We start from the raw sequence: 23,590 nt of genomic DNA, 5'->3' as shown, positions 1-23,590 counted from the left end.
TCAGCAGTTTTCAACCAGTGTGCCTCAAGAATTTTTAAAACATGCAATACCTGAGTATTTAGTCAAGGGCACTGACCTCTTTTCCCTTAGACTGTCAAATAAAAAAATGCCAACAGCCAACACAATTGCGGTCCAATGTGAATGAATAAAAATTACACCTATTTTTTTTTTGTCAGATAGGCAAAAATATATTTTTTTGGTGTTCCACAGAATTTTAATAATTAGTTTCTGTGTGCCATGAGAGAAAAGAGGTTGAGAATCACTGGTATAGACAAAAATGAAGCAGCAGCCTCTAACAATCCTGAGTTTCAAAGAGTTGCTAAGCTTTCATCGTTACCTTGCAGAGCTGAGAAGCCATACCTTCAACTAAGGAGGTGAGGAGGGTGACATTGGCTGCTTTCCGTCTTCCTGCGGGCAAGTTCAGGCCAAGCCTGTCCAGCTTCTCTCTCAGGCAGCGGCCCCCATTCTTGGATTTTGCTCTGTCCAACAACAAATGAAAACTAGGTTTTGACAGTTCACATTCTGAGGAAAAAGATGAGAAGTCTTGACCACTTGGGGAATTCAACATCGGACAGGAGATGTAAGGGCTCAGGGTTGAGAAGGCTGGTGTCGGTACAGTTAGGAGAAGCACCGTGTCGGAAAACAGCTTCAGCTTACCTTCTCAAAATGCCTCCCAGGAGTGAAGCATTGAGGCATTCGGGTGGCGAGAGACGCCTCTTCACCTCTGCAATGGTCACCTTGTATTTGGAAGTAGAGCTGAGAAGGGACAAACGGCCAGGGACAGAGCAAAACAAGTCTGTGGGGTTGACCACACAGGTGCCACCTTTGGAGGAAAAAGCATATTGTGTATTAGTGGCAGTGAGAGAAGATAACTGCGTGCAGGACAGTTCACACCGAGGCACTCCTCAGAATTTGGGGGTACATGGGACACCTTCCTCATGCACACAGCAGCCGAATCAGCTCAGAAAGCTGCTCTGAAGATGACACTCAAGGTTTTGTCTCAGATATCTACAGGAAATGTTTATGATAGACTATCTTAACTTCAGTGAAAATTCGCATCCTGTGGCATGTTGGCTGAGCCATCAGTGTTAATTTTGACATCACCCACACCAAGAAACTCTTCAATTAGTTAAAACCTCCAAACTCCACCAGTTAACCATGCAAAGGGTAGGCATTATTTATCCATGGCTGTGTGTGTGTGTGTGCATGTGAAGGCACTCACACACATAGATGGATTTTTTAATTTCATGACTTAATGTACAGGCAAAAATTTTGAAAACTCTTCTCCAAAACATTTGAGAGCCACCACTCATTTCCTGCGTACATCTATAGTCACTCGGTCCCCAGTCACCACCAAAAATCATTTGCCCAGCCTTAGCCGATTTTGCTCAGTGGTTAGGCCATCAGCCCATGGACTGAAGGGTCCTGGGTTAGATTCCAGCCATGAGCAAGTACCTCGGTTGCAGGCTCGATCCCTGGCCCTAGTCCGGGGGCGTGCAGGAAGCAACCAATCGATGTGTCTCTGTCACATCAATGTTTCTCTCTGTCTCTCTCTCCCTTCCACTCTCTCTGAAAAGCAATGGAAAAAATATCCTCAGGCCAGGATTAAAAAAATAAACAAATCATTTGCCCACTTCCAGAAACTTTCAACCAATGTGGGTGGATGATAGGTCCAATCCCTCTACCTTCTGTCCGCCCTCAGGATCAGCACACACAGTAAACACAGCACATCACTTAGAATATAGTAACACATTAAATGTCAGTGGCCAATAATATTATTGTTGCAGTTGTTATCATTATTACTATTAGGGAACAAGAAAAAGATAGCTGCTAATAGCAAAATCACCAAAGCAATTTTGCTCCTAGTGCAAAAACCTTCCATCTCCAAGGTCCAGAAAGCCCTTGGAGCTCTGCTCTCCTCCAGGAACAACAGAGTACATGCCCTAACCTCAGGCAGCTGAAGTAGACCTGAGGACCAAGATAATCATTGTTGGGGACAGTCTCCTGCTGCTCAGCCCAACCGTACTGCAAAATTCCTGAGCCAATGAGCACACTGCTACATGGTGGCTACGTGGGCCAGGGATCCAAAGCTGCCCCACGCACTCCCCTCCCCAATCCATTGAGTAAACTGAGGAAAGCTTTGGAGACTAGGTGGCGAGGTCAAATTCAAAGTTTGCTTTTCTGAGCATACACTTGATTTCTTCAGTTATGGGCTATCTTAGATAAAGTTCTACAAGGGAAAAAAGAGTAGGTGGAGGAAGAAAAATGGTCAGGAGAGTGCTGTCTGAAATCTTTTTACTCAAAAGGTGGTCCTCAACTGGCACCTTCAGGAGCTTGTCAGAAATGCAGAATCTCAGGCCCAATCCCTGACCTTCTGAGCCTGAATTTTCATTTTAAAGGACCCTCAGGTGGTTCATGTGTGCATTAAATTTGAGAAGCACTGGCCTAGGACTCACCACTGGCCTCCCACATAGCTCCTGCCCTCCTTTGCTAAGCAGCTCAGATGGAATGTTATATAGGTAGAGTCTCTGGTATTCAGATTCTGGGCACAGTGGCAAAGGTACCTGAAAGGATGTTTAAAAAGGCCAAAGGGTCCTGGATCTGGGTGGAGAGAACAGGCTAACCTTGCCCTATTCTTAAAGTGTTTCTATCCCGGTACTTTCTGGAATTCCTCCTGGCCGGCTTACAGTTTCCCCCGAAAGGTGCCAATGTCTTTCTCCCTGGGCATTCTGCAGCTGGTGATCACTCTGTATGTCCCCCAGAGACACAAAAGAATATATTGAGAACATCAGTCAAACCAGCCCCTCCAAGCTGGGAGACGGATCCTGTACGGTAGGTTAAATTGCCAGTGCAAGTGCCTTGAAACCTGCCCTCAGATAAAATCTGAGGGAGCATAATCTCAATTGTCAAACTGAAATCTTTTCTTTTTTTTTTCATATTAAACTTGTGGCCAACACCATGGAAAGCCATGCAACTGTCTTCCTCCAGAGCTGGAAACACAAATTACCTGTGCTTCCCCACATGGCATTCTAAGAGACAATTTAAAAATAAATAATAATACAATAGTACCCCCTTATGCACAGTGGATATGTTCTGAGACCCTCGGTGGAAGTCTGAAACCACAGATAGCACTGAACTCAGTATTTACTGTTTTTCCCTATGCATACACACAATTTGCTGCTGCTTTTTGACATATCCAAATTGCCAGCATCACTAACCACTCTTGCACTTTGGAGCCATTATTCGGGACAAGAAGGCTTACTTGAACACAAGCACTGGGTACTGTGACAGTTGATCTGATAACCTAGACGGCTACTAAGTGACTAATGGGCAGATAGCCTATGTTGTGCAGATACACTGGGTGAAGGGGTGATTCATGTCCAGGGCAGGACTGAGTGGGACGGCCCAGGATTTCATCACACTACTCAGAATGGTGTGCAATTAAAATTTATGAACTGTTTATTTATGAAATTTTTCATTTAATGTTTTCAGACTGCAGTAGACCTCTGGTAACTGAAACCATGGAAAGTAAAATCAAGGATAAGAAGGGACTATAATAATCATGAAGAAGATGGTGATGATGAAAATGACGTTTTCCCAGATTTCTGAGCTCAAAAACACTATACTTTTGTTTATGCTCTCACTTGGTCCCTGCAAATGCAAAATGCATTTAAAAAAATAAACTCAAAAGTGACTTCTCAAAAGTTGAGATGAACAGGAAAGCAAGCTAGATATCAGTGAAGCTGGGTTTTATGTCATATTGTGAGAATCGCGAACCTGAGAACTTTAGAATTTAGGTCACTGTGAGGTCATCGGAAGCAAAAATATTAGCAAAAGAAATAATATTGTCTGTAATCAAAATTCACACAGCCCTCTACTGAAAATGGGCCTCCACCCATGGTCACTATGAATCATAAGCAAAAGTATATTCTTACATAAAGCTCCTTCTCTTGCACACTAGCCAGTACACAAGGACGCTCACCCAGTGGGTCTCCAGTTCAATTATACATGAAAGAAGAGGGTCTGTGCATGCATTGTTTACCTGATTGCTAAAAGAAATGACACAAGATGAGACCTTTCCTATCTTTACTAATCTACAGTGGGTTAAAACCTAATTTAGAGAGATGCAAATATTATAATTTTTGTAAAAGGAGTTAAATCAGGCTTTCTCCCTTTGGAAGCAGCGCCCTTTAGGAAAGGAACAACCCCGTGTCCTGAAAACCAGCTGTTCCCAGGGAAGTCACTGGTCAGCTACCTAGCTGAGTGCTAACTCTCTGGGCCCTGGGTCTTTCTCTCCTGCATCCAGGTTGGGCTTCTGGCTTATGCTCAAATAAGCATTTATTAGGTACGTTACACCAGCTGCATATTAAAAGTATGCTTGATGCGCACACAAAGTGCCTGGGGGATTTATTTTGTATTCAGATTAGCCATCAACTCTAGAGTCTTTTATTTTTTATGTCATAGCATCTTTAAAGGGAATTTCTGTTGCTTTGATACTTGGCATTGCTGCAGCCTTGGGGAACTCTCTTGTCCTGGCTAAAGATTTGGCAACTTGTAAAGTTTTCAGCAGCATGGGGAACCGGATATTTTTCTTCCCAGTGTTTTTTTGTTTCTTTAGTTTAGTTTTGTTTTTTTTTAGAGAAGAATTAAAAAGTAATAGGTCAGCGTAACCAGAGTTTTTCATTTGGAATGCAGGTTCCAGGGAGGTGGGAATTCTTTAAGGGGATCCAGACACCTGACGGCCATGGTGAGACTTCAAAGAAGGAAAGTCATGAAAGAGTGGGCCATGCCAAGCCATTTACAGCGTCCATCTCCAATGTTGCTAGTTGAAATTCCTCACGGTGCCTGGGTTACATGTCAGCTCTTACTAAAATTATGTAATATTCATTCTAGATCCAGCACGCCTGTTAGGGGTGTCTCTGGTGCCACAGCCAGGGTCCACACACAGAACTTCTCTAGAGTACATCTCTTTTCCATTCATAGTGCCCAGAAGCACTATGTGATGAAGATCGTTATTTTTAAAATTGAAACCTGGAGATAGGGCTTCCTATTTCCAGTGCTGCTGTGAACTTAGATGTGTAGCTATAGTAATAGCCTAAGAAATCAGGGACTATCTGCTCAAGGTCGCTTGTCTAGGACATGGTTATCATAAAAGGGATTAACTTCTCCATCGTTATAGGAAAATGTCAGCCAAGGGCTTACTGTGTGAGTATGGCAAAACCATGCACAAAATCTATAGATGCAGATCCTCCAGGTGCCAGACCCTGTTAGATCCCAGGCCTCCAGAAGAAGCAGGGGGCTGAGGCTGCGCCCTACATGGCCGGGCTGGAAACGTCTGGCCCTGTGTCTGCAGGCCCGGTGTGGGGGAGGGGAAAGAGGCCTGGGCTGCAAGGAAAAAGCCGGCCAGCTAGCTGTCCATCCGTTGGATTTTAGGCGAGTAGCTCTGGAACTCAGTCGGGCCATCTGAAAAATGGGGATGCTCACCGCTGCTCTACTTATCTTCCCAGCTTGTGAGGAGGCGCCACGGGAAATGGATGCACGCGCGCTCAGCACCCCGAGAAAAGCCACCCAGCCCCACCACTGTGTTGAACAACTCCCACGTCACCGGTGCGAGCTGTGGAGAGTGACAAGATCCCCACCCACTTTTTGCGCTGCTACAGGGTGGAAAGCCAAGCGCTGACGCCTGGACGCGCTTTTACTCTTCTCTTCCCAGGCAATTAGGGCGGAGGAAACAGCCACGGCCGTCTCCAAGGAACCGCCGCTCCCCTGGCGCCCCCAAAGCTGCCTGCAAGCCTCGCGTCCCCTCTGGGTGCCTCCCCGGTCGAAGATCGGGGCGGGTGATCCCCGGAGGGCCCGGCGCGCTCTCCAGGTGCGATCAATGCTCCCGGCGGGCTTCCGGGCGCGGGCGGTGCGCGCAGCCTCTCCAAAGCCGCCGCGCCGCCCGCTCGCCGCCGCCTCGGTGTTGACATAATTAGACCAAATCTTGAGAGCAAAATAAATGTTCTGTTCGCCTTACAGCCAAACAGATGTTTACAATTCAAATGAAAGAAATACAAACGGCAGGGATTTTTTTCCTCCCCTTCTTCATCTCCAGTGATCGCTCTTTTTTTTTTCCCCCCTGACACATTAAAAATGTGTAAGCGATTACGAGAGTTTCCTGCCCCGGTTTGTTCCGCGGGTGCGTTTCTTCGAGGTACGCGTTTAAACTGGGTGGGGCAGGATCCTTCCGCACCGCTTGCCCTGTAGCCTCTTGCCCTTCTCAGGCCCAATTCCCCCCGGTAATCTCCTCCCCTGCGCCAAGGCCGCAGATACTAATTGTCACCAAGTAACAAAGGGGTAGGGGCTCAATTGTAACCAAATAGGCCGCAGATGATATTTAGCAGCGAATAGCGCTGTTGGGGGCGGTTATGGCAGGTGTAACTGGATTTCCAGGTCTGAAAGCACTCCTCCAGGTGCACATTCCGGGCAGAACAAAAGAAAGGGAGGTCTGCGAGTGGACACCTACTAGTTACATGTGGCGGTGCATGTGTGATAGCGTGTGTGTGTGTGTGTGTGTGTGTGGAAGGGGGGGATTAACCCGTTTCCCAATGCAAAGAGTGCTTTTGGCTTCGGGTGATTTTCAAAGCAATAAGGAAATTGGAGAGAAGGCAGCCCCCCCCCCCCCCAACCCCGCAAAATAGATTTCGAACAAACCATGCTTCTAGGTCAGTTGGTATATGAACATTAGACTTCAGATAAAAGTGATTAAAGCCTGAACCTGTATTTGGGGCCTAACAAGGTAGGCGAGGCTCCAGGTGTATTTCTGGCTTTATTTTCACAATAAATAAGCCACAGAGATGAGTTTGGGGTATTCAAGTAAAGAGAGATTCTAGAGGCACAAGTCTCCCTACTGTCTTCCAATCTTACTCCCTCCAGGAACTGCTGAACGACCCAAAGGCTCTGACTAACTCTCTCCAAAGCTCAGGGGCCTGGAGAAACCCGAAGACGCGGAGGAAAGCGCCTCCTCCTGCGCAAGAAGCCCGTGGGCGGCGGTGAGCGCTGCAGAGGGGAATCGCGGTCAGATCCATCCACCCCGGTATTGGCAGACTGGACGGTGGATGCTAAGCTCCGTTTTGCCCAAGCTTTTTTTTTTTTTTTTTTAAATTAAATCGGATCTGACAATGCTCATACCGCAGCGTAGATGGCTCCGCCCGGCGTGCCAGTCACCTCTAAGCGATCTGACAAACTCCAGCTCTCTTAAAACGTGCAGGGTTCAGATCATATTAATTCCCCCAAAAATGTTTTGATTCAAAGTAGTTTGTATTTTGTGTAGCCACGGGCAATCCGGAAAGCGCTCCAGCCCGCGCAGGCCGGGCGCGCTCCGCTCCCGCTCCCTCTCCGCGCGGCCCAGGGGCTACGGCGGTATTTAAGCTTCTGAAATTAGCCTGGGGCTGCAAGGCGGAGTGATCACAAAGCGAAACAAGGGCGCTGCCCCTCTGCACTTTTTTCATTTTTTTTCTTTCTTTCTTCCTTTTCTTTTTTTTCTTTTTTGAGTTTGCCACCCGGATTTCACCAAAAAAAAAAAAAAAAAGACCAGGGCCAAAATGTCACTTTCCACCCAAATATGGAAAAACTAGGTTTTCTCATTTCACCTCCATCCTCTTCTGGAGGCCGCAGCTCCCTGCCCAACGGGGCCCCTACCCCTGCGATTCCAACCTGGACCTCCTCATTACTAGCTCCATCATCCTCATCGTCGCCGCCACTCACTGTTCTCCTGCTATTAAATTCTCAGAGCGAGAAATGAAAGGGGCCAGCGCCTGACAAAGGGGAGGGGGCCATGCGGGAGTCTCAGAAGAGTCCTAGGGAAAAAGGAGAGTGGGTTTTCCTTCTTCTTCTTTTTTTTTAATGATTAAAAACACAGACGACTCCTGTAAATAGAAGCCTCCTCTCTTCAAGAGATGCCTTTTGAAATCCAGTATCTGAATATTCAACGAAGGCAAAGCTCCACTCTGTACGTACAACATTAATATGATCTCTGCAGAATTTGCTACTCAGAAATATTAACATATCAAAGCCGACGCCGGAGGCGAGAGAAGCTATCGATACCCGAGCACTGGGTAGAGTAAAGATTATTGGTTCTGATGGTTCGAGTGGCGGAGCTGCGGGCAAAATCGCGCACACCATTAACCGGGAGTGAGCGCGGGGAGCTGCACCTCAGAGGCGGTGGCAAATATTTTATCTGGGTGGTAATTACTTCGCTGCTGCCCCCTCTTCGCCGCTTCCTTTGGCCATGGGGCCCTCATTATAGGCGAAGACAACGTAACTGCCGCTTACCAAAGCGAGTCAGGGAAATGGTATTTTGATCTTTACATAGAGAAGTGGCCAAATTTTAAAAACTGGAACTCCCCCCGCCCTCTCCATGCCCCGCGCGCGCGCGCGCACACACACACACACACATACACACGCACACACCACTGCAAACCAGGACAGCCTCTCCCTGGGGAACTCATGTTGGGCATTTAGGGATCTTTCTTTTTTTAGGGGTCTTTGGAAGTGAAATCCATTTGGGGGGGGCTCCCACAATAAATTCTAGAAATTATTAGAAATGTAAGTTTATCCGAGGGCTTAGCAGGAGAAGGAAAAGAGTGAAAAGTTGTGCTTTTCAAGAAATTATGTTTCATGTGGAGGGTGACCTGTAAAGCATGAGTCAGAAGAGAAACAGACATTCCCATTTAGGCTATGGCACAATATGGCAGAGAGCCTGAGTTCATGTCCTCCCGATTTTTGAAGAACAAAGATGACTGGAGCTATTGATATTAGGAATCCTGTGCACTATCATGACAATAGAGACAAGAGGCTTCCTTAGCTTTTTTTCAAAAATCTGCAGTCCTGAGATGAGGGGCTGGGCATGCTCTGGCAGGATGTACACCACTTTTCAATGCAAGACTTCCTTGATTTCCTTGCTACCCATTTGTAAATTGTCTTGAACATTGATCGGTTCAGGGTAAACAGCGCACCCTGGCCTCCTGGGCTCTACCAAGTGAATGGCCTATCTCTAAGACACAAAGAACAGGAATAAACTCGGCAGTTAAATTCTGAATTCCTTCGCAGGGTGGGGGAAGTCGGGGATTTACTCAAACCATACAGACAAAAACCCCAAGTTACCTTCCCTTTCTCTTTGGAGCCACGCTGTTCTAAAAACATAAACATTTGGTTTAAAATAGCAGATTCGGTGCTGATATTTTAGATAAAGCGAGTTGGCACCGAATCCTAGAACAATAAAACATCACCTAAGGAAGACTATTTCTGCGGCTCTGATAGGACAGGACTGCGGCTCCGTCTGACCCAAGAGCGCTCGCCTTTTTGGGGTGGATGGTCTGGGGGGGGGTCCCCTAAGGCTCTCTCCGAAAATTCAACTGATTGCACAGCCATCTCTCATCCAGCTCCCACCTTCGCCCTCGAATAACTCTCACCCTCTGTCAGGTATTGTACGATCTGACGCAATTTCCAAGCAACTGAGAGGGTGATCGAGTGCGGAGGTGAACTCAAAACCCGCAGAAGCGCAAGCTGTGCTCTGGGCGGAGCCGGCTCCGGCGCAATTAGTGGCGCTGTCCTTCAGCACCACCGAGGTCTCGGTGCGTCCCGAGTGCTCGGCCTCACCTTTAGTGTGACCGCCCCTACAGAGCCCAACCAACACCTCTCATCGGGCCCCTCTTTCACTCCGTTTTTTTAATCCCTCCCCCAACAGAATGTATATTTTATTTCCATTTTCACTAGTCTTAGGCCTAGCCTATTTCCTGTCATGTCAATATGATTGAGTATTGGCCTGGCTGACAAGCTTAATATTGCTCATTAAAAAATAAAAATATTTGTGGAGCAACACTAGTAATTTAAAAAAAAAAATAGTTCTCAAATACCCATGGGGTGAAACAATATAATTAAATAGCTATTTTGCATTTAACGGAAGTTTCAAGTATCCACTATGACAATAGTCAAGTTCCAAAAGGAAAGACTCTTTGTTTTATTTCACCCTCAATTTAAATGGAATTTTACACTGGACATGGGGTTGCAAAACCTGCCATTTAAACATGAAAGAACCCACTGCTGTCTATTAATGCGTTTCTTTTTTTTTGGAATCTCTAAATGAGCTTTATTTTAAAAGAGATGGAGAGGGACTGAAGGACATTTATTTGGTGCCATCAAAAGTGACTCAGTCTTTAGTGGTTCAGTTACTAAAGACAACTGCAGCCCTGGAGCTGGAATTAGTCCTGGTGAATAGGCCACATCTTATTAATTCATATGAAGTTGGGATAACAGCTGGTCCCCCCTTGCCTTGTGTGCTCCTCGGGTTACTCAGCTTGCTAGGAAAATAAGCTTCAGAGGCTCTGGATACAGTTAAGTGGGAAGCCAGCAAAATCTGCACTGCCTTGAGGCCCTTAAAATGTCATAGTTCAAAACTTTTTGTCAAAATGGAACATCTGAGGTGCAGCCCCATTCAGTGTCTGAGCCCAAATCAACAGCTTTCTACTCTTGCCCCCACCCCCCACCTTCCAATTCCATGGGTAACTCTGGATTCAGATGTTTTCTTCAACAGATGGGAACAAGAAAGCTTTATCCTGTGCAGTTAACACCACCTCCTCCTCCCACCCTCCCTTAAAGAAAGAAATGTTCGGGACACTTAGAAAAATAAGGGCAGCTACAATATTGGTGCTTCATTAGCCTTCCCTGCAGCCTCCACAAATCTAGCCTTTCACAGAATCCTTCAAAGCCTCAAGCTAACACCATCAGCTCAAATACCCAGGCTGTGGCTGGCACATTTAAGACTAAAAAAGACCAGAAATTCTGCTCCAGGATGTGGTGATGTGGGAAGGAGGTGTGAGGATTTCTTTCTTTTTTTTTTTTTGTCTTGAACTTTGATTCTGTCACTGTTCTGTGAGAAACAGCCAATCTCTTCAATCACAGGTCTTTCGGGCACAGGCTAAGTTCAGGCCTTGGTGGGGGAAAGGAGCCTTTTTAATGTGGGTAATCCTGTGTGGGACAAGAGTAATTGACCAATAGTAATTGTTTTCTCAATCATCAGACAAGGGATCTGATGTTTAAAAGCACCACCAGATCTTCAAAACAAAGTCATAGATGAAAAAAGAATGTTTAGTTTTAACATGTCATTGCTTACCTCGTCTTATCACTCCACCTTGGCCATTGAGCACAAGCCCACACTGGGCTTCCACGGAGCCCTTAATAAAAGGAAAATAAAGGAAATCACTCAAATAGATAAGAATAGGCATGACCACATGGGTTAAGTCTTTCAATCTATCCCATCCCTGAACCTCGTATGCACATAACCCCATAGTAGACATTTAACGCAACCATTGAGCTAGAGCAAGTTTGGTAGCATGCTCAATTTTAAGGGGGAAAACATTGCCAGAAAACCACAATCTAAAAGTTGTATAAATCTTAAGGTGCACTTTACAGTACCATGAAATACACACTTCAAAGAGCCCAAGTGCTTTTCATCTTGACATAAGAGAATGAGAAACTCTTTGAGTCCCCATCAAGGAACATAGCATATATACAGTCTCCATGGCAAATTCTGCACAAAGCAAATTACACCAAAGGTGCCAACTTTGGCACTGTGGGTTTCTTGGGAGCTCAGAGGAGCCATTTCAGGTGGAAGATTCAAGTTATCTCATGAAGATTCTGCTTTAGCCCAGTTGGAGGAGCATCCTATAATGCTACCCACAATGGGCCTTATAGAGGAAACACCTTCAGGTTCACTCACTGTAGATCCTCAGGAGCCTAATGGATTGAGGGATCATTTGGACTGGGAAGGAGGTAAGGGTTTGCTGATTTTTGATTAAGAAAAAATAAAAATTTCTCTCTCTGTGTCTTTTCTCCCCCTCTGAGTCCAAATGTGTTAAAGGCTCATTTTCCTTTACAAACAAACGAGGTATTGGACATGAAAGAGGCCTTGAAGGGTGTTAACCTACCCAACAGCCCGTGAAGAGTTAAGTAAATGCGGAGAGAGTCGGTGCATAATAAAAACCCATTTTACAAAACAACCTTTACAGCCCTGGCTCCCTCTCGCTTCCCCATTTTCACCATATTGAGGCTGGCCTGTAAGAGACCCCTTTTCAACCCGCTCACGAGCTCTTTCTTACTTGAACCGTTCTGCCTTAAAGTGATTATCAAATCAATATGAAAAAAAAACAACTTGGAAACTGAGCATAAATTAAAGCGGTGATGGGAAAAGGTGTGACAGTTTCCTTTGTTGGCCATAGCAAATCTTTTTAGGGGACTCAAAGATGGAACTGAAGCCACAAGACTGTTTGCATCTGTCAGGCAGACTTAGACTGCCCTCCAAACCATTGGACTTTCACTTAAAATTCTGTGCAGGGAAAAGTATATTTACATTTGTTGCATTTAAAATGAGGCATATGCTGATGAATGTTTTAAAAAGAAAGAAATAAAAAGAGAGAGACGGGTTTCTCCCACACATCCCCTCCCCATTTCTCGTTTTAAAAGTAGCCATGACTTTTTTCTTTCTTTTTCATTCTGCTAAGCCCAGGAGGAGTGGGAGAAAATAATTTGTCAGATTTACAACTTGTTCCTTACGTACACAGAAATAAAATGATATATATGTATGTCTATAGACACAGACACATAAATAGATCATATGCCATACTCTTCAATTTCTTCTAGGACCTTGGAGTGTTTTTCTCAGTGTGAATATTCCCTCAGTATCAGTAATTAATGGGAAAAATAAGGTTAAAATTTAAAAAAACAACCCACATAGGCTGCAAAAAACACGGGTTCAAAATATCTGAAATGAAGAAGGTAAAAGGCAGTGAAGCTCCCCGAGAGAGTGAACCCTTTCCCTCTGTTCTCTGACGCACCGTTAAGATGTTTATTTTCTTAGAAGAAACGAATCTTGGACGCTTCACTTAACAAACTTTTTCCCCTCATAAGTAAAACGTTGTTTGGTCGGATGACATTGCATAAATGACCAGTTGAATGGCACTAAGTCGAAAATTGGATAAACTACGGTGTTCTTTTGCACCGGGATTCGCTCTTTGTCTGGTGCTTGCAAATGTTCTAATCCCCTCTTTTGAAAAATGCCCGGCTTTGTGCCTAGCACAGGAAAAAAATTTGTACAGATACAAAAAAATCAGCAGCAGACGTGGCTATTAAAAAGAGTAAATAGGTTTTAGTTGAGCAAAGCATTGAATGGCAGATTTTTCCCCTCTTGAGACATAAGGGGGTCCTTGTGAAAAATGTAAAAATGCCCTGAGTGTATAAAATTATTTCGTGAATATAAATGTAGAAAGTCAAGGTTTATGGGGCCAAACCTTTTTTCTCGTGTGCCGATCTTGCTGCTACGGCCCTTTGTTGGGACTGTAAGGGCTTTCACTTTAATTTTAAAATGATCCCTCTCTTGGAGGTAAATGAGGGGGAAAGATTTTCTGTGCGCAACAAGGGTTCTCTGGCGTCTCCAACTTGTGCTCTTCAAGTATCTCGCCTTTCATTGTGGCGACTGTGGAGAAGGTGGCCAGCTCCACGCTGACTGGAAAAGCAGGGACTCACAGGTGGAACTAGCTGCACTTTCAGGCAAAATACCCTGCAAACTCATGTCTTCTGGGTTCTTTTTTGAACATTTGTGGGCTTATTTGTTTGAAATGAGGCTGTGACAATATGCTTGCATAATTATAAATTCTATTGTTGCAAAGAATATGCAAAAATGCATTAAGAAATAAAGTAGGAGAGAGATGTCTAATTGAGCGGTGGCCTCCACAGTATCTAAATTCCTTCCTTCCTCCCTCCCTCCCTCCCCCCCTTCCTTCCTTCCTTCCTTCCTTCCTTCCTTCCTTCCTTCCTTCCTTCCTTCCTTCCTTCCTTCCTTCCTTCCTTCCTTCCTTCTGTCCTTCCTTCCCTCCCCTTTCTTTCTCTCTCCTTTTTGTTTTTCCTCTCTCTCTCCCTCTTTCTTTCTGCATCTCCTTTTTCTTAAGGAGTTGAATCTTACATAAAAGTTAACGGATTAGAGGAAAAATAAAGTTGTGAGTCAACTGGGTGGCGGGACTGGGCGGTCCTCCCACCCCGTGCCTTCTGCAGATTCTTTCATTGGGTACATTTCTGAGGTTTTCACTTGGGATTCTTTGCTCTCCACATCCATCTAGTATCTTTGATGAAACTTCTGCTGGAGCTCAGGGTCTCAACAATGTCCCCAGAACAAGGCAGCTCCCCCCAATTGTAAGCCCCCCCCCCCCCCCAGCTTAGTCTGGGACAAACGCCTGAGACACGAGGGTAGACCCAGCAGAGCGCCGGGTCTGAGGGTGCGATTGGTCACCCACTTCTCCAGTCTTAACTCTAAGTCCAGTGGCCTCAACTCCAGCCTCCTAGAGCTCCCCCTCCCCATCTCCTCGGGGGACAGAAACGTGGATTCACAAAAGGCTTCCGTGCAGATCCACGGAAAGTGGGGGCCCCCAGCTAGCCCGACTCCCGAGCGTCCAGGGGAAATGCCTTGATCCAATGAGAGGGACCGAATGGCACGCGCCTCCTCTAATTGTTTTGATAACTTTCCATAAGTGGGGTGTGTGTGCGTGTGTGTGTGTGTGTGTGAGAGAGAGAGAGAGAGAGAGAGAGGGAGAGAGAGGGAGAGGGAGAGAGAGAGGGAGAGAGGGAGAGGGAGAGAGAGGGAGAGAGCTGGGGCGCCGGCTCGCAGGCAGCGCAGCGCCGCGCCGCGCGGGCGGGGGAGGGCGCGGAGGGGAGGGCCGGAGGAATTCTCCGCGCGCTTATTTACCTGCAAGTCGTCGGCTCCCGCGGCGGCCAGCCCCAGGCTGGGCCCTGGCAGGAGTCTTTGATCTGGGTGCACTCCGTACTGGGAGCCATGACTCATGAGGGACAGGTCGTGGCGGCGGTAGGCATCGAGGCAGCCCAGCTCCCGCCTCTGCTCGTCCAGGCAGGACGACTTGAGCGCCCGCGCATTGTGCAGGTTAATAAAGTCGGTGGGCTCCCCGTGGTGGATCTGCTGGTAGTACTGCTGCGAGTGGTGCAGCGAGTTCAGAGAGTAGGCGTCGGGGGTGACGGCCGGGTGGCTGTGCTGAAACTCGTAGTGGAAGGACTGGTGGTGGAGCGGGGTGTACTGGTGGTTAGTGGAGAAGTAGGGGGACGCGAACTCGGTGCCGGTGGTGGAGTAAGTTAAAGGAGAGGAGGAAGAATAGGCGACGGTGGAATTGGCTACGGACTCCAGACAGCCCAGCTGCATCAAACGGTAGCTGTTTGATCCGTCGTGACGTATCTGGAAGGAAGAGGGGGAAAAGGGAGAGCAGAAAAACTTGAGGTTTGTCATTTTGCAACCGAGGCGCGGCTCTGGCGGAGCCAGGAGCGCTCCCGGGCTCTCCAAGGAGAGCGAGCGCGCGGGGCTCCGGCCGCGCCGCAGCCCGGGTTCGGCGCCTGTGCCAGGGAGCCCGTGGAGCGGGCGGGCTGGGGGCGCCGGCCCCGTCCTCACAGTGGAGAGCGGGGGGGAAAAAAATCCCCCACCCTATATAGGTGCGGTGACAGCACACACGCACCCCACACCCCGCACACACGCGCGCGCGCGCGCACGCACACACACACACGCACACACGCGCGCAGCCCCTGCCCGGCCGGCGCGGGGAGCCGGGCGCTCGGAGCCCCCAGCTTCGCCCGCCGGCCCCGGGTCCGCGCGCACCGAGCGCCGGCCGCGGCCCCGAGACCCCGCCGCCGTCCCGGCCGGAGCGTTTCACCAGAGCTGTGCAAAATCATGGCCCATCTATTCACAAACATCCAGTCCGTGCCGACCGTTCGGCTCGCTCATTCCCTTCACCGTTTGGGGCCGTAGCCCGAGCCCCCTTTCCGCCTTCCTTTCCGAGAGTAAGCCCGTCGGAAAGGGGCGCGCGGCCCCCACCCCGCCCCCGCCCGTCCACCGACCGGCTCCCCCCAGCCGCCTCTCTCCTGCGCCTTCCGAGCACCTTCCCTCCGTACCTCTCTCTTTCTCCTCGGCACCTCCTCCCTTTCTTTAGTATTAGGATTATGTTTTCCCCCTCATGACGGCAAATGTTTCTTAACGTGGCACAGTTGCCCTTCCCGGCGACAGATGTCATCGCGAACTTTCTCCCCTCTCCTTCCTTAACTTCTCCCGAAAGCCAGATTATAATTAAACGTAGCGGTCCAATATAGATTAGAGACGGGGGAGCTGCCACCGCGCCACCGCCGCCGCCGCCACACACACGCGCGCTCAGGGAAAAAAAAAAAAAAAGTAATAATACCTCGGCGTCGTGGACTAGTCCCGGAAAGGTAGTTGACATGTTGGGTTTCTCCGAAAGCTTACGATGCAATTTCCCCCTCCAAAAAAAGAATCGGGAAAAAAAAAAAAATCCAAACTTCTTGTATTTTCCAATTTTTTTTTTTTTTAAGGAAAAAAAAAATGTTCTATAGATAGAGATCTAAATTGTAATGGCTTTGCCCGGATCAGATAGCTCCTTGCCTCTTACCCACTTAAAAACCTGTAGGAACAAAATTTTCCCTCTGCACAAAAGCAGCTCCCTGGAACAGATTTTGTACTTGCTGAGTATTTCTTTGGCTGATGTCGTAGGTCCCTTGGTAATATAGAAGTTTTGAAAATTAAGCATCAGCACTGAGAACTGGGAGGACAATAGGCAGAAGAGATTTATCCCAGGAGACAGGGAATAAATATTGTATCTTCGCCTAATAAGGAACTGGAGGTTCTTTCAACATTTTTACCCATTTTTTCTAACCTTTATGGTGCTTTTCTATACCGGCTGAGGTGGGGACTCCTCTCTGCCGAGAGGACTCGCACACGTTTTATTGTGAAGATAAAGATCTAGCCCCCCACGCGGGGACATTAGAGATAGAAATATATATTAATTAAACCTTTCTTTTACACGAGTAAGTGGTCATTCCTATTGGCCCCACTCCCTGGATGCTGGAAGCTGCTTTTTGCAACAAGCACCCAAATCAATTTCAGCCTGATTGGGGTGCCTGCCTTTACCCAAGTAGAAACAATACTGCTCTTTCCACATTTACATCGAATTTGGGTTCTTTCCCCTCTTTCGGAAGGCAACGCCCGGAGGCGGCTTACACTTTCGGCAGCTTTTAAGATAAATAACCGTGACGGACAGTCCCAGGTTTCCTTCCTAAGAAAACGGTGCAACTGGCACTATGTTTAAGAAAAATACAAGAGAATAAAGACGTGTGTGATGAAATTCCACAGTTAGGGGAAACGGTGTCTTTCGATCCCCAGTTCAACCCGTTTTCCCCCTCTTTTGTGTTTCCCTTCCCTTTCGGAAACAGGGCCGGGTGGGGAGTGGGGGTGGACCTTTTAGCAGTGGCACCAGGTATTTGAACTCCATTACCCCCAGATAACCCTTAAATGTTTGAAAGTTATATTTTACAAAGAGAGGGCGGGAAGGAGGGAGCGCACAACTACCTCTAGCTCTTCTGTGGGTTTCTCAACTTTCAAGGAGTATCTGAGTTTTACTGCGTTCAGAATTTGGCTTCCAGCTCCAAGGGGTCTAGCTCCTGGAGCGGGGGTGTCGGTGGCTACATGCCTGCAATACTGAGGCCGTGGAAGATCCTCTCTCCAAACCTGTCTGCCTCATAAGAACTGGCTGGCCCTGCAGAGTCATCTCAAAGATAGAAGGGGTAATTTAGTCTTAATTGCCATTTCATTTGGTTAGCTTTTAAGTATTTAAGCTGAGAAGGTGTCTTAATAATAAGCCGCAGGCAAACAGGCATGTGGCTTTTTTTTTTTTTTTTTTTTAGGTCGGGGTTTGGGAGGGTTTATTAGGATCTGCTCGTGCAGGCTAACTGGAGCTGTCACTCAGCACTCTTTGCTTTATATAAATGGACAAAGGCACACGACAAGAATTGAAATGCACTGTCTGGAATGGAGATCCGTGATGCTTCAGCCCTGCACAAGGGTCAGCCAACGCTTGCTCCCCTTTTCAAGGTGCGCAGGTGCCCCCGCCCCCAACTTCTTGAAATTTCATGTTTTGGTCTAATATAGTCAGGAGACTGAGAGCCCAGGGAAGATGAAAAGGAAGAATGCCCAACTTGATCTTTAAGTGGGAGGGGAAGATGAGTGCGGTGGGCACTGAGGGGCTGAATCCCAAAATGCTTGCAGTGAAATCTTTTGTTTGCCAGGTCTGGGTGAGGCCTCTATATTCTATCCACTGATAAAATAAATAATCCCCCATGGGATCTGGGGATCCCCCCCATGACTTTACGCCAGAAACCCCTGCCCCTGAGAAGAAACAAGCCTCCCCACAGAAGGATGCGTAGGGCCCGCAGGTTATCTTGGGAATTGTCAGACGCGCTTTTCTTTTTGGATGATGTTGGTTTCCCAGTTAGTCCAACTCAAAGGTTAAAGGATGGCCCCTTCTCAGACTAGCAGCAACCCCCTCCCCCCACTCCCCTACTGTCAGATACATCTTCATCGAAGGCAAAGGGACCTTCTTTCCTTGGCTTAGGGCCAGGAGGCAGACGCAAAATCCTCTCCCCTGGGAACAGCCAGGAGGCTCAGGACGTCGTGGCCGCCTGCTCTGCCTGCTGTCCCAGCGCGTTTGGCCCATGTGTTTGTCCGTGTCCAGGAGAAGATGCACGTGCCGTCCCGGAGCTTCTGATACTCTCCGTGATGAGTTCTGGCCCAGAGCTGAGTACAGCCACAGAGTGACCTCTGGTTGCCTCATGGCCAAAGAACTGGCCATCGCACCTCTCCATTCCACTCCCTTGCCCCACCCCATTTCCCGCAGAGACTTCTAAGTACCAAGATAAAAGGGGGTTCATTTCCTGTGCTTCTTAAACCCTTGGGGAATCAGAGGAAACAAAATGCAGAATGAGGAAAAGTCCTGTTTAGAGGAGATGAAGCAGGGAGGGTAAAGTGCATTGTTTTTTGTGGTTTTTTTGTTTTTTAATTTAGGTACCTACTTTGCCAGGGTACCACATCTCCTTTTGGAAAACTCTTCTGCCCCCTACTCTGGTGTCCCGGCTTCCCACACCAGAGGCTGAACCGTAAGGAAACTCCGTTTGGCCAACTGCTCCCTGTCGCCTCATCCCAAGCAAAAAAAAAAAAAAAAGCTGTTTGTCCCTGAAAGGAAAGTTGGGGAAAGCATCCGTGCCATATGCACATACTGGTCAGCGCTCCCTTCCATCTGCTCTAGGGTTGCTTAGCGCGCCCCTTCTCTAAAGAAACTCATCGAGGCAGGTGTGCGGTGTGCTTGGTGTCTGTGTGTGTGTGTTGTGCACGCACACGGGATTTATTTCTGACAGACAGTCCCCCCCACCGTCTCCCCTTCCCGTCCAATTAATAGTCCAGAGCAATTAATAAGTGCCATCCTGATTGACCCAAAGGCTAATTCCTCTTTCTCTGCTTTGCCCCTTTCGGAGAGCGATTGGCCAGACATTCTCCAGCGGGTGGAGTAATTGAATTAACTGGCCTTGGCGAGTTGGAGACTGGTGACAATCGCCTGGGGCTCCCTCCCTGGGGAAACCTGTAGTGAGCATCCCAGCCTAAGCCCCAGGCCAAGGCCGGCTCCCGCCCACTCGAGATAGCTCATAAAAGTAAGGGAGCAACCCGGCCAGCCCTGCGCCCTAAAAGCTGGAGAAGGTCTCCCTTAGCGCTGAGAGCTTCTATTTTGCCTTCTGATTCTATGCTCCACACTCCAGGAGGGATTGTTCTACTGCAGTTGGTTCAGGAATCTGCAGAGGGATCTTTGTTGCTATCATTATTGTTTTGATTACAATCCAGAGCTAGAGAAGACAGTTTCTGAATTGTTTCCTACAGTTCAGACACAGCTGTGGGAAGCTCAGGTCCCTTCTTGAGCTTCTAGGCTGATACCATACAAACCCCAGTTCTTACCCAATCTTAAATTAAACGTCTCCATTGAAAGGTTCTGTTACCCGTTGAGGGTTTCGGGTTGGTGGGCAATTACCAGCAAACAAGTACCGATCACTAGTTTTATTAAACATAGATTTCCTCTCCTCCTCCTTATTTCGACTTGTAACTTCGTTTTCTTCTCCAAATGGCCTCATTTGTTTTTATGTATCCTGAAGAGTTGTTTTCCACAAAATTGTCAAATAATGCTAAGTAAAGTGGAGTAGTTAAGAATTGTATTTATTTGGGCATTTTCAACCAAAAATATTTCCTTAAGACATATTCATATACACTAATCAACCAGAGTGTCTTCCTTCCTTCCTTCCTTCCTTCCTCCCTCCCTCCCTCCCTCCCTCCCTCCCTCCCTCCCTTCCTTCCTTCCTTCCTTCCTTCCTTCCTTCCTTCCTTCCTCCCTCCCTCCCTCCCTCCCTCCCTCCCTCCCTCCCTCCCTCCCTCCCTCCCTCCCTCCCTTCCTTCCTTCCTTCCTTCCTTCCTTCCTTCCTTCCTTCCTTCCTTCCTTCCTCTCCTCCTTCCTCTTTACAGGAAGATAGAAATGAGATTGGCTCCTTTAAGCTTATGCTTTAAGAGAGCGAATGTGCACATTGCCTAAGAGTGAGCTGTAGTGTGCTCTGCTCCAGTGGGGCATGCAGTGCCCTAACCCAGACATGAGTTTGCACAATAGGAGACAGCTTTCATGATGCCAAAGACTCTGGCGTTGGAGAACAATGGAGCACTGATGATCCACTGTAGTCTTTGGATGTTCTTTCCACAAAGCACAAGAGGTGTAGATCTGAATATCAGTACCTATCTTAAAGCTCCCAGGCCTCTGTCCTTCCACTGCTTCTTTCGGATGCACAGAGAGAGCAGAGGTGCCTGTAGAGCAATTCAAAGAAATCCAGTGGCTGCTGTTTCCTCTCTTAGTGGTCTTCTGGTTCTATCTGCCCGCAGACACCCTTCCACCACTTCTTGAATCTCCTGGCCTCCGAGGCCTCCACTCTGGGTAGGCTTCTAAGACAAGCTCAGCCTGGAGTCTCCAAGAGCCAACCACACAGGATCATCTCAGCGTCATCTCCCAAGGGGCCAGAGTCTCACACTCACTCAGGATTTTGACCTGAAAGGTCTTCTAATCTGAGGACCTACTCTGATGTGCTTTTCCTAACCTCTTCCACTTACTGCTTCTGTGGGTGGGTGCCGTCCTTCAGGCAGTGGAAAGGCAAATATGTTGGGTCCACTACACAGTATCCCAATCCCTGGTTCATGCATGGTTACTCACTAGGCAAGGTGGAGGGAGAAGAGCTCTTCAAATACCAAGAGAATTCTGGGCAGGAGCCAGGAATCTAAAACCTGACCCAGTTAAAAGGACAGTAATATTTGAAGAGAAAAGGCAAGTCCGCCGAGGGACTAATGCTCAGGCACTTGGGATCAGATTCCCTCCCTGCCCCAAATGAATTTATTTTCTTTCTTACTCCTGTTAGCCGGAGCTGATGCTGACACCACTTTTCTTTCTAAAGGTCCCTCCCCTCTCTTTTCTAGTTATGATTTGGGTAATTCTTCTATATGCCCTCTTCTCCTAACCCACCCCCACCTCCATTCCACCTTCAGCAACAGAAGGGCCCCTTGGCCTAAAACGTTACCTAGTTGCAAAAGAAAAATGGAAGACCATTTTGAAAAAGAGCTTTGGGATATTCAGGGGAAATTAACGTGACAGATTCTCCAGTCCTTTCAGTTTAAGGGTTGACCCTGATTTTTTTTTAAACTCCCTTTTCTTTCTTTCCTCCCCCCTCCCCCTTTTTAACCTCTTGCTGCACCACCGTATCCCGCCCTCTGGGCTGTTGTGGAGAGCTTAACAGGGCTCTGTATTCCTCCCTCAGCCTTGCTGCCAACAGGCAACACGGGTTCCAGAATCGTACAGAGAAAATGCATTTGCAAGCAATTAAGAAGCCTGGAGAAAGTATTAGTCGAAAATTAAATGGAAGAACTCTCTTGTCTAAAGACTTCTCTTTGATAACAGCAAAATTTAGAAGTGAGCCCCTCGCCTGTGAGGCCAGACGCCTCGCCCTCTGCAGCAGCTGCGGAGCTGGGCGCAGGCAGGGCGCGCGCTCGCCGCCCTCTCCCGCCGACCCGGGCGCAGGGAGCGCGCCTCGCCAGCCCTCGGCGGCCAAGGGCGCTCCCTCCCGGGACCAGGAGGGCGCGCGCCGGCGGCCTCTCCCCCGGCTGCGCTCTCTGTGGCAAGAAGCAGTCTGTCCCTTTGGCTAAGGACTTGCTCTCCCGCAGAAAACTTGCGTCATTTAACTAGAAACGCGTGCGCTCCGAAAGGGCCGTGTCTCTGCGCTCTCTCGGGTCCTTCAGTCCTTTGACCTTGTGAGCAATGAGAGGTTTTTGAAAAGTGAGGCCTTGGGTCACTAAGCACTTTTACAGGTATTGGCTCATTTACTCCAGGCAACACTTCTCCCCACGACTCCAGTAGTGAGGACAGGTGTAATTACCATTCCTTTCATGGGGCCAAAATAACAACAAAGTGACAGCAACAGCCAGCGCTTGTGGAACTCCTAGGGGCGTCAGGCCTTGTTCCCGGCTCTTTGGAGCACGTTATTCTTGCGACAGCCCTACGGGAAATGCACTAGGGGTAGGTGTAGAAGGCGTTAGCCTCAGCGTGAGGTAGGTATTCGGGCAAACGAGGACACCGAGGCACTTGTGAAAGTGAGGCGCAAGGAAAGAAGCAGGAACGATTGCCAAGGTCACGCGGGGGCTTTGAAACCAGTCATTTGGGCTTCAAATTCAAAAAGACTTTTTCCTACTACATCTCCTGGGCTCTGCTGCTACATATAACTTGACTTCCTTTTATCCCAAGTCCCCCATTCCTTTCCAGAAGCCTAACAGAAAATATGCACTTGGAGGCCCAGGCCGGCTTCTTTTGCAGTTAGGGGACTTGCCTTGAGGGGAAGTTGTCCAGGACTCGCGCAGCTGCAAATGAGGCCTCCCTGATCTTAGCCCTCCCTGATCTGGTTGGTGCCTGACTGTGTGTGTGGGGGGGGGGGGTCCTGGGGGGGGCTACAGAGCGTGTCCCTTCCCCTGCTGGTCGGTTGGCCTCTATGGGAGTCAGTGGCTCCAGCTGGCCGCGCCCGGATCCTTGGGAGACTTGGGCGCGCACCGGAGCCAGGCCTCAGGGAGTCCGCGGTGCCCGCCAGTCTCTCAGCCCCGCCCGGCTGCGACTGTCGCTTTGTGGATCCAGCGCTGGCTTCCCGGGAGCCCGCAGAAGCCGAGGTGGTTAATTTTTCTGCAGTAGGAGCGCTGGATCTGGAACCATAGGTCCTGCGCTTCAATCCAGATTCTCCTGGAGACAGTTACTTAATTTCTTCACTTGTAAAATGGGAAAAAATAGCACTGAGGGCTCCAGCGGCTGTTGTGAGGCTTAAGAGACTGTATGCGTGTATACATACATCACCCTGGACTCGAGGGAGGTGCTTAATACATGTTGAGTGATTTAATTTGGAAGGAGGGGGCTGTTAAGGAGGCGACTGAAGAGAGGCGTTATTAGGGCATCCTTGCTTCCCCAGGGCCCATTTTCCCGGCCTTTGGACAGATGGCACCAAAGCAAATAGGGCTGGGAGAGACTTCAGAGGCCATAAGAGCCTACCCTTTACTGAAAGATAAGCTATAAAGTCACAGGACTGAGCAAGAGACAAGGCCAGGGCTGGAGCT

General features: G+C 48.2%; 1 protein-coding gene across 2 annotated transcripts in view; it reads right to left on the bottom strand.

Moving 5' to 3' along the window:
• Positions 1-16,525, bottom strand: part of TFAP2D (transcription factor AP-2 delta) — a gene marked incomplete at its 5' end in the record, with an annotated part of 53,948 nt that extends 37,423 nt beyond the window's left edge. Inside the window, 5 exons of one of the 2 annotated variants that reach the window (XM_081140556.1) lie at positions 361-479; positions 658-823; positions 11,153-11,213; positions 14,774-15,271; positions 16,263-16,525. In XM_081140556.1, coding sequence (XP_080996682.1) covers positions 361-479; positions 658-823; positions 11,153-11,213; positions 14,774-15,271; positions 16,263-16,301 — 883 coding nt within the window. Of the gene's footprint in view, positions 1-360; positions 480-657; positions 824-11,152; positions 11,214-14,773; positions 15,323-16,262 lie in introns of those variants that run through there. The other variant, XM_081140555.1, reaches the window with a different exon arrangement.
• Between the last annotated feature and the right edge of the window lie 7,065 nt (positions 16,526-23,590).

The sequence above is a fragment of the Miniopterus schreibersii genome (genome assembly GCF_964146895.1).
Source record: "Miniopterus schreibersii genome assembly, chromosome: 6".
Classification (NCBI taxonomy): domain Eukaryota; kingdom Metazoa; phylum Chordata; class Mammalia; order Chiroptera; family Miniopteridae; genus Miniopterus; species Miniopterus schreibersii.
The sequence above is the reverse complement of the archived record's forward strand: the minus strand, read 5'-3'. Positions and strand labels throughout refer to the sequence as shown.